Below are 10,772 nucleotides of genomic sequence, written 5' to 3'. Positions count from 1 at the left end.
TCAACAAGACAATGACCCCAAGCACACTAGTAAACAAGCAAATCTTGGTTCCAAACCAACAAAATTAGTGCTCGCAGATGTGAAGAAATCATGAAAAACTGTGGTTATACAACACTAAATACTAGTTTAGTGATTCACAGGATTGCTAAAAAAGCAGTTTGAACATAATAGTTTTGAGTTTGTAGCATCAACAGCAGATGCTACTATTTGTGAACACCCCCTTTTCTACTTTTTTACTAATAGCCCAATTTCATAGCCTTAACAGTGTGCATATCATGAATGCTTGGTCTTGTTGGATTTGTGAGAATCTACTGAATCTACTGGTACCTTGTTTCCCATGTAACAATAAGAAATAACTCAAAACCTGGATTATGCTTTTTAGTCACATAGCACTACTATTATTCTGAACACTACTGTACATTTGTGTCACTCAGCAAAACAGTTTCTGGCTATATTAACGCATTTTATTTTGGTGGAAATACTTTACATAACTTTATTATGTTCACTGATCAAGTTAAATTTCAAGTGTTTGCATCTTACATTAAAACTACATGATTTGAAAGTGTTCAACCATAAAAACTGGTTTTATATTGTAGAAGCTACATGTTAGAAACTTTGGTTCATGTAACTGACACCAGTATATGCTATAGTACTTCTGTACACCCCCCTCCCACCCAATAATTGAATTTATTCCTTAATTATTCAGTTTGTGAGTTGTGCAGTTTCTTTGCTCTGCAGGCAGAGAGAGAGTAACCATGTTAAAAAAAATTTGACGCGGTGGAGCAACACTAAAAATCTGTTATTTGCGCACTCTGTTATCTGATCTGGTTGTAATAACACACAGCTTTAACTGCCTCCCACTGTTTTGTCCACAGTGAATAAATAGCAGCATGAACAAAGACTGCTGTCGCTGAACAAGTTTGACAAGCAACAACTGAAATCTTAGTCTGGAGCTGAGCAGCAGTGAAGTGCGTCTCGTGTACCGGCAGACATGAATGTAAGTACAAAGTGTGAGATTTACGATGTGTGTGTGTTTCAGGTGTACTGATGAATCAATTTGCATAGTTCTGCTTATCTGTGTTATCTGTGGAAAGTTTCATGTCATGAATGTGAGTGAGCAGCCTGTTTGTAATTATGTGGCCAGGTTTGAAAACGAACTCAAGAAAGTCCATTTTGATGCGATATTTGCCATTTTCTAGATTGTCATAACCACATTACATTTATTCTTCCAGGAGTCATTTTCTAAAGCAGCAAAGGAAGCGGTGAGGTTGAAGCAGATGCCAGACAGAGGCGAAATGTCTGAGCTGTACGGCTTGTATAAGCAAGCCACATGTGGCAATAATACAACAGGTGAGTCCGTGTTACACAGCTGTGGTCCTCAGCAATTTTAATTTGGTAAGATGTCTGCTTCTTTTACAGGAAACAGACACAAGAAGTAGGGTGAGATCATGAATGAGGCCTGACAAGTTTGGTTTCATTCATTCAAGAAAATTCTTCCAGCACTATAGCCTCAAATGTTTGGCTGCACAATTGAAAAAAAAATAAGGTAAAATACCAAATAAAAATTCTGCCATCAACATTAATTCAGATTTGATTTTTTTTTTTCCAAAGACAACTAATCAGTGTATCATAAACTGATCAACATAAAACTGTAAGAGAGTTCAATGAATAAAACTATGTTTTAAACCTCAAGTGTAGTTACACCAGATAATGGTGCAGTTTAGCTAGAATTTCCATAAAAATTATTCATTTTGTGATAAAAGCATGGATTTTGGCACACATTCTAAATTAATATTTATTTTCAGATATCCTTCCTGGAGCTGACCTCTAATGAGCTGCAGGGGTCAAAATTTAAAAATGCTCCAATCATGTTGAAAGCTACACCACATTATTTGTCTGATCATAACGATTCCAAAAAGGTATAGTTTGGACTATCTCTGACTGAATTCCATGGAGTTATGGGGTAGAAACAGCAGAAATGGTGACAAAGGTCAGTTTCAGTTTGTACAGGGGTCAAAGTTAAAATTGCTCCAATTTGAGTAAAAAATTATGCAAATTATTGGTTAATAGAATTTTAAAAAGAAATAGTTTGCACCATGTGTCATGCTTAGTTATCATGTTATGGGGTAACATATGTCACATGTCATTCATTTATTACTCCTTTTCTTTCAACTAATAATTTGCATAATTTTTTTACCAAAATTTGAGCAACTTTATCTTTTGTCCCCTGTACAAACTGAAACTGACCTTTGTCACCATTTTTGCCGTCTTTACCCCATAACTCCAGAATATTCAGTCACAGATAGTCCAAACCATACCTTTTCGGAATTCTTATGATCAGACAAATCATGTGGTATAGTTGTCAACATGATTGGAGCATTTTTATATTTTGACCCCTGTGTAATTCATTATTGACCCCTGTAGTTAATTAGAGGTCAATCAGCTCCAGGATGGCTCCATATCTGAAAAAAAAACATTAGTTTGTTTAGAATATGTGTGCCAAATTCCATGCTTTTATCACAAAATGAACAATTGTTTTGCTATACAGCCCCATTCAGAGATCTATTTTGTTTAATGATGAGGACTCTTTATTAAAATAATTAGATTAGTAATTTTAACTTTTCCAGCATCTTTGTTTCTTTTTAAGATTTTTGCACCACACCATGTACACACACACACACACACACATGAATATTTAACAGCAGAACAGACGTACATTTTGATTGTTCACAGAATACCCAGGATTCTTTGACTTCAAAGGCAAAGCGAAATGGGATGCGTGGAATTCACGAAAAGGTCAGAATGATTTCTGTTTTTCTGTAAGATATCTTAGATATCTTTAGATATCTTATCTAGAGATATCTTATCATAAGATATCAACTGCGGAGACAGCAGAGCATCCAGTACAAACACCAACTGTCTGTGTTTCAGGTCTGTCCAGAGAAGAGGCAATGAACAAATACGTTGACTTGGTGGAGAGCCTGAAAAACAAATACGGCTTAGATTCTGATTAGGAATGATTTAGTGTTTTAACTTTCGGCTGTCAGGAGAAACTGAGATAGAATTTGTAAGTATAAGCCACAGTGGGCTCAGAGGACGACGTGCTTTCTGGAGGTCAAACTGAGCAAAAACATAAAAAGCTGAATAAAGTGAGACACAACACATGCTGCATAGACATGGAGATTAAAGGTAAAGACTTTGGGCATATCTTGCTCTATAGTGCATTCGGGCCGTGTCCAAAGCCACCTCACCATTTACAAAGTGAATAATCTGAATGCAGAGTCAGTCACAGTGCAGAGGGGTTGTATTTAATTGTGTAAATAATGGTGGGTTGGTTTGATACACAAAATGCACAAATCAGTGTCATCTGTCTTTCAAGTGACAAAGTGACAAAGTTTTTATTCGGCACACAAAATAGAAAAAGAAAAAAGAACAATTCCACAAACAAACACAGACAAAACTAGTGAGTCCGAAAGGGTGTGGGCTGAAGCTTCCCTTTAAAGGGGGACCTATACTTTCTTTTAACTGCGTTTCGGTGTACACATGATGGCTGCCTCACATGGTCTGTGTCCATATGTTGCGTTGGTTATGTACGTCCTCTGATATACTCATAAACAGTGCGGCGGTGTCAGGATGATCAGCAGAAACAAACAAAAAATCGCATCCTTGATTTTGGAGCCTAATGTACCATCTACGAAGGTGCTGCCACCACTGCCGTCACTTTTTTTGACGTGACCTCAGAATGACCAAAATACTAACCTCTTTGAGTAGTGCCATGTTTATTGTTTACATCATGCAAATCCAAAAGATCAATACAGTGTAATTACACTAGTGTACATGACAAATTCAATTCCCATTTGCTTTTTTTTTTTTTTTAGATAATTTTAGTACAAACCTACCAAATAAACCTTACATGATGCATATTCATTACTGTAATAAATCCTACTCATTTGAAATGCATAATCCTTAGCTTTATGTATTTAGTGTTAAAAAATATAATTACTCTAAATCAATAATAATGACAGTATTTATTTAAAATACATAACGTATATTGTTTGAATTGCATAATAATTATGTTACCTATACAAGATAATTGGCATCAGTAACATAATTATTATGCAATTTTAACAATATACTTTATGTATTTTAAATAAATACTGTCATTATTATTGATTTGGACCCAGAAACGAGTGAGACACCAAAAGAGGTTTATTTCACAGTGCATCTCCTCCCTGTATCTTTGGTGACAAGCTTCATCAGTGCACTGAATTTCTGCAGCATGTCTACATCTGAGGCAGAAGCTCAAAGCACTTAAATATTTCCCACATGCACACAAACTAGCATATACAATAATGAATGTTTATGAATTCAATAGTACAAATATTTCATGAGGTGATTGATTCGATCTGTTGTTGTAAATGGAAAAAGGAGCCGTTAACCACTCCCCCTTTCACCTGAGGGAGGGGGCATTATGTCATCTTTCTGACAGACCGTGTGGGCGTGTCTCAGAGAAAGCAGGAGTCCAAATATGGACTAAAACAAATTGGTCCACTCATGGTTTTTTAAAATTCGCTGAAAAGCTAATCCGCGAATGAAAACGTTAACTTTGCAAATGAGCTATTAGCTGAACTAAAACCACTGGTGATGGGTATTTTGATTCATTCCTGTTAAGAAACAGATGTGATCAGGTTCTCTGCTCTTATTGTCCTTTTGCAACTTTATTATCAATATATTAAAAGCCAAGTGGCCTCTGTGTGCATGTGTATGTGTGTGCGTGTGTATGACTTCCATCACAGAGCAACTGGGGAGAGCTGACATTTGCTGTTTGCGGTATGTATGTAAGTTGAACAAAGGAAATATCTCAACTTTGCCAGTTATAAATGATGACATCAACTAAATGCACAAAACAATAAATACAATTATCCATAAAACTTTATCATTTTAATTTTCTGCACTTTCAGTTAAAATCATTATAGAAACTTTGCATAATTTGTTACCACCCCTGAAAAATGTCAGCTACCTATTTTATAAACACTACCCAATCTAGAGCCCATGGATCCCCACGGGCAACACGTTCGTAATATTTATTATTATATAAAATACACATGAATCAGATCTGGAGCCACTTATGCAACAGGTTCATATTTGCTGTGGATGAACAAGTTTTGCACTCAAGCAAGATCAGATCTGAGTTGGTACAAACATGAGAGACATTGGGAGCCGCGATGCATACTCTGCATGTGCGCGTAACACTGCACTGTAAGAGTATGATGGTCAATTCAAGATCTAGCCGGAGTAATCATAGCAAAACCAACATATCAGACATCATTAATCTACAGTGTTAGTTGCTCATATCCAGGAAATACGTTTTTCGTAGAAGAGTGGCATCACTTATACCATGTGAAGACAAATTATTGTCTGATTGAGATGAACTTTGGATCACCTCTCTGGCCTGTTTGGTTACAGAGATATCCTGGAAAATGTGACTCGATTTTTGAAGACCTTGACCTTTGACCACTCTGCTCCACACATTTATCATCTTCAGACACTTGTTCGAAAAATATTCTGAACAAATTTGGTGACAGTCAGAAGTTGTTTGGGTTATTTTCAAGAAAATTATTTAATTGAAGCAAATCTGCTCTTTAGCCTCAGTGATAACTGAGCTCTCATTTTTGGATATTACTACGGTAATGTTTAATTTTTTGACAAAGTGTTCCATTTTACCTGATAGAATTAATACACTCAACAAAAATATAAACACAACACTTTTGGTTTTGCTCCCATTTTGAATGAGATGAACTCAAAGATCTAAAACTTTTTCCACATAAACAATATCACCATTTCCCTCAAATATTGTTCACAAACCAGTCTAAATCTGTGATAGTGAGCACTTCTCCTTTGCTGAGATAATCCATCCCACCTCACAGGTGTGCCATATCAAGATGCTGATTAGACACCATGATTAGTGCACAAGTGTGCCTTAGACTGCCCACAATAAAAGGCCACTCTGAAAGCTGCAGTTTTATCACACAGCACAATGCCACAGATGTCGCAAGATTTGAGGGAGCGTGCAGTTGGCATGCTGACAGCAGGAATGTCAACCAGAGCTGTTGCTCGTGTACTGAATGTTCATTTCTCTACCATAAGCCGTCTCCAAAGACGTGTCAGAGAATTTGGCAGATTTCTGCACAAACTGTCAGAAACCGTCTCAGGGAAGCTCATCTGCATGCTTGTCGTCCTCATCGGGGTCTCGACCTGACTCCAGTTCGTCGTTGTAACCGACTTGAGTGGGCAAATGCTCACATTCACTGGCGTTTGGCATGTTGGAGAGGTGTTCTCACCTCATGTTGCAGCAGGATAATGCACGGCCCCATGTTGCAAGGATCTGTATACAATTCTTGCAAGCTGAAAATGTCCCAGTTCTTGCATGGCCGGCATACTCACCGGACATGTCACCCATTGAGCATGTTTGGGATGCTCTGGACCGGCGTATACGACAGCGTGTACCAGTTCCTGCCAATATCCAGCAACTTCGCACAGCCACTGAAGAGGAGTGGACCAACATTCCACAGGCCACAATTGACAATCTGATCAACTCTATGTGAACGAGATGTGTTGCACTGCATGAGGCAAATGGTGGTCACACCAGATACTGACTGGTATCCCCCCCAATAAAACAAAACTGCACCTTTCAGAGTGGCCTTTTATTGTGGACAGTCTAAGGCACACCTGTGCACTAATCATGGTGTCTAATCAGCATCTTGATATGGCACACCTGTGAGGTGGGATGGATTATCTTAGCAAAGGAGAAGTGCTCACTATCACAGATTTAGACTGGTTTGTGAACAATATTTGAGGGAAATGGTGATATTGTGTATGTGGAAAAAGTTTTAGATCTTTGAGTTCATCTCATACAAAATGGGAGCAAAACCAAAAGTGTTGCATTTATATTTTTGTTGAGTGTATCTTGTGAATACAGTAATGCCAAAATTACAACAGTTCCTGAGATGCTACATAACGTCTGCCAAAGTACGCACAGCTGGTCAGATGGACTAAAGTCACGGCCTGTCATTTTTTCCCCTTTAAAACACAGGTCGTGTAGGTGCAACTGTCCATTGGCACTGATCAGTCTCCATTCATGAGTCAGTCAGGAGAATACAGCCGTCACACCTCCACGGTGTCTACAGGGAGCCCGGCTGTGGCTGGGCTGAGTGGCAAGCATGGTAGCAGGGAGACCTGAGTGGGAGGAGATCCACTGTGGCTGATGGAGCCATGGTGCTGCCTGGTCTGACCAGGGAGGTGCCGCATCAGTCTCCACCTCCTCCACCGCCTCTGGATCTCATTCTGTACCTGGATCAGTAAGAAGTGGGAGTGGTCACACAGTTGGAACCGTCACTGAATAATTCCTTCAAAAATGTGCAAAAACACATTTGATTTTGCAACTAAAATTTTTGGCTGTAGCTGGTTCCAGTAGGGAGTTTACATCTGCTGGGTTTATTTCATTTTTATTTTTAGAAGGATCACTCAAAGATAAAACCATATTTTCATTAAAAAATTGAACTGCAGAATGAATTGCAAAGACAACTTTTTGACTTTTCAACTTGGACTATTTTTGATGTGCTGGGGCGGGGGTCATCTTTTCACTCAGGACAAAAGCAAAATGAAACTAGAAGCACGCGGAGAGCACAAACCTCCGTCAAGGCCATAGGGTCACTGACATCACATGGAATACCCTTTGGCAAAGATACTTATTCCATGTCGTTTCACACATCTACCATCATGTTTCAGATTCAGTGGTTAAACCCTTAGATCTTCAGCAAATGTATTTATAAAGAGAAACTGCATGAACGACACAAGTTTTTTATTTTCAATAAGTTTATTCAATAATGAGAAACAAATGCTAAATTATTGTTGTGTGTCATAACTTAATTTTTGTTCAGCCTTTGTGACCCGTCTTCATGAAGTTAGATGCAAAAATGTTGAAATTGGCCCTATCCTGCAATGATAATGAATCCTTAAATTAAAAAATTACTGGATCCGGATTGTGTTCCAGATCATTACCAGAATTTAATGACTTCGTTAGGCCAAGCTACACCCTGGTAAAAATTTCATTGAAATCCATTGAGGATTTTTGAGTAATCCTGCTAACAACCAACCAACCAACCAACAAACAGACGCGACCGAAAACATAACCTCCTTGGCGGAGGTAATTAGGGCTGTGTCTCAACTCTCGCAAAACAAACTCATCAGCAATCGACTTGTAATGCCTCAGTGGACAGCAGTGACACCAGACTGCTAAGAAAAGTAGAGGTGGGCGATACTGAGAATTTTGGTATTGATCCAATACCAAGTAAATACAGGCCCAGTATCGCCGATATCGATACTGATACTTTTTCATATTTAAGCTTCATAGATCCAAAGGATCCAAAAGACCTACGATAGAATTTCGCCAAACATTGTACGTGACAACAAAATACTTTATTATCACAATCAACATTTTTGTTAAAAAAATATCACTCAACACAACTTAAAACAAAATCTCCTGAGGTAGAGGGCTGACAAACCACAATACAAGGGTGCACTGCTCTGTGTTGTGTAACACAGCGGCGCTGCTCTACAGAGAGTAGACTTTGATGAATCTGCGTGTGCAGCAGTCAGTGCGTGCAAGAGAGAAAGAAGATTGAGTATCAATCTTTTACACGAGGATCGTTCAATATCAGTACCAGCATTGGTATCAATATTATCAATATTAGGATCAATCAGCCCAGCTCTAATATGGCCTTTTGAATTAAAAGGTTTTCATGGGTAAAACTGTGCACAAAAAAGTTCACGCTGATTTACTAGCAGCGCATTGAGGATTGTATCTTTGCAATGTGCAAAATGTGTGTGTGTGTTGTCCATTTAGCATATTTGTCTTTGTGTGTGTCTACCAGAGTGTTGGACATGCATAAATGCATACAGTTCTGTGCATTCCCCTGGCAAATGCAGCATAAATTAGTTACCAGTTTGCTTCAATACTGTTGATCAAACAATCATTAAATGTCTGAAACAACAGATTGTTGTTTGTGTTTTTAACTTGCCCCATCCAGTAATATTATATAGCGGGTGGTGTTTGCATTCTAAATCAATGTACTGATTATTTCATATTTTTTCGTCAAGAATCAAAAAGATAACATGCAGAAAAATTAAAAATAGAGCCCAGGTTGATTCTCCTTCAACACTGTTAGACAAACAGTATTATAGAAGAGGCTGGGCCACATTAAAGTTTGCAACAGTGCATTTTTTATTCCAGTTTTAACATTTCAAGATATATGTTGACTCTTGGCAAATGCATTTTTTTGCAACTTAGCTGTACGGCCTTTCAATTTTCACAGAATGACAAAATTTAGTTCTACCAAAATCCAAGCATTATAATGTAGGTTTATTTTTGTAACATGCTGCAATATTACAGCTCGTTTTAATAAAGAGGACATATTTATTTGGGAGAATTCCATGACGTATATCGTCTTTTCTTTCTAACCATCGTGCAGATGAACTACGGAGGAAGCGTGTGTGCATGTGCTTTACGTTTTGAGATTACCTTTGTCCTGACCCACTCACTTAATGTGCATTCCCAGGGTGTGCACGCTAACATCCGTAGGATGTCTTTTCAATTATGTCAGACATCTGGCTTCAAAAATAGCGCTTTTAGATTTAGAAGTGTTTATTCTCACTAGCGTTTAGAAAATATGAGAAACAGATTTAACAGAAATAAATGTTTTGGAGCATTTTCCGCCATCTTGTTTTTTGTTTGATGCCAGCTGACATCACAATGCCTTTCTTGATTCTGACTGGCAGTCACCATGTCCTTCCCAGCATTCGACGAGCAGCGGGGGAAGTCCCACGTGATCTATGATGTCGCTACCAAATGGAGGTCATGGTGTCCAGTCGCTTGAATTTCTACCCATCAGGGGTTGAAATTCTAAATTGTTTACAGGAAGTGCAAATATTGATCATATTAGCAATATCATATTATGATCCCTTATGTAAAGGCTAAGGAATAAAATTATAGTGGTGCAAGGATAAGCCTTTTTATGACTTAAATATAAAAACAAAAAACAAACAAAAAACAAAAAAAAAGGCCTACAGCTTTAAATTTATAGTAGGATACACATTCACAATTGTTTACTGGCAAACTGTGCCCTTATGAAATAGTTTTTAAATGTAATCTTTTTAAACCAGTGCTTGTCCATATTGGTGTGGGGAAGTGGGATTCCATGGCGAGTTTAAAAATGATTTGGGGCACTGCTAACCATTTAAAGTCACATAAAGACCCTGTGATGTTTAAACTCCACATGACTCTCTCAAGTAACTCTCCTCTGACCCATTGTGGACAGTACTGGCAGGGATCTCTCCAGAAATTTGAGCATGGTGGTGCTACAGATGCGGGAAGCTACCCCCTCCCCATCATCAGGGAGAAGCAAATAACAATTACATACTATGCCCTTGTCCACATGAAAATGGATAACAGCCATTTTTGCCAGAAATTGTTACGTTGATGAGGAATATTTAACGATTGGAGGGTCATATTAAAGTGTAACTGCGGTTATCATCTGTGATTAGCCTCAGCCGTGCTTAATCAAATTCCCCATGTTGATGCAAGAATGTCTGGAATAAATAGCTACAAATCTGTACTATCTGGAGAACTTAAGATTGGCAGAAGTTACAACAAACCAGGCTGTACTAAGTACAGGTAGCCTTATAGTACGCCATACGATACTAAATAGCTTCTA

General features: G+C 38.2%; 1 protein-coding gene across 2 annotated transcripts; it reads left to right on the top strand.

Annotated features, from left to right (window-relative positions):
* Positions 1-818: 818 nt before the first annotated feature.
* LOC117515203 (acyl-CoA-binding protein-like) lies at positions 819-3,072 on the top strand. Of its 2 annotated transcripts, XR_004562104.1 has the most exons (5): positions 819-997; positions 1,233-1,350; positions 1,420-1,546; positions 2,734-2,796; positions 2,932-3,072. XR_004562104.1 is itself a non-coding variant. In XM_034175680.1 (4 exons), exons 1-4 carry the CDS (start codon positions 992-994, stop codon positions 3,012-3,014), a joined length of 270 nt encoding a protein of 89 aa, XP_034031571.1. In that variant the 5' UTR covers positions 832-991; the 3' UTR covers positions 3,015-3,072. The 2 variants fall into 2 exon arrangements, 1 of the variants encoding a protein (XP_034031571.1); XM_034175680.1 differs by lacking the exon at positions 1,420-1,546 and having other exon boundaries at positions 832-997.
* Positions 3,073-10,772: the final 7,700 nt, after the last annotated feature.

This window comes from Thalassophryne amazonica, chromosome 1 (assembly GCF_902500255.1).
Source record: "Thalassophryne amazonica chromosome 1, fThaAma1.1, whole genome shotgun sequence".
Lineage (NCBI taxonomy): Eukaryota > Metazoa > Chordata > Actinopteri > Batrachoidiformes > Batrachoididae > Thalassophryne > Thalassophryne amazonica.
Note: the sequence above shows the minus strand (reverse complement) of the source record. Positions and strands in the feature narration are given on the sequence as shown.

Bases quoted from the DNA above. Each gene is read 5' to 3' on its own strand.
- LOC117515203 (XM_034175680.1), top strand. The intron at 1,351-2,733 runs GTGAGTCCGTGT...GATTGTTCACAG, and splicing joins ATGTGGCAATAATACAACAG to AATACCCAGGATTCTTTGAC. The intron at 2,797-2,931 runs GTCAGAATGATT...TCTGTGTTTCAG, and splicing joins TGCGTGGAATTCACGAAAAG to GTCTGTCCAGAGAAGAGGCA.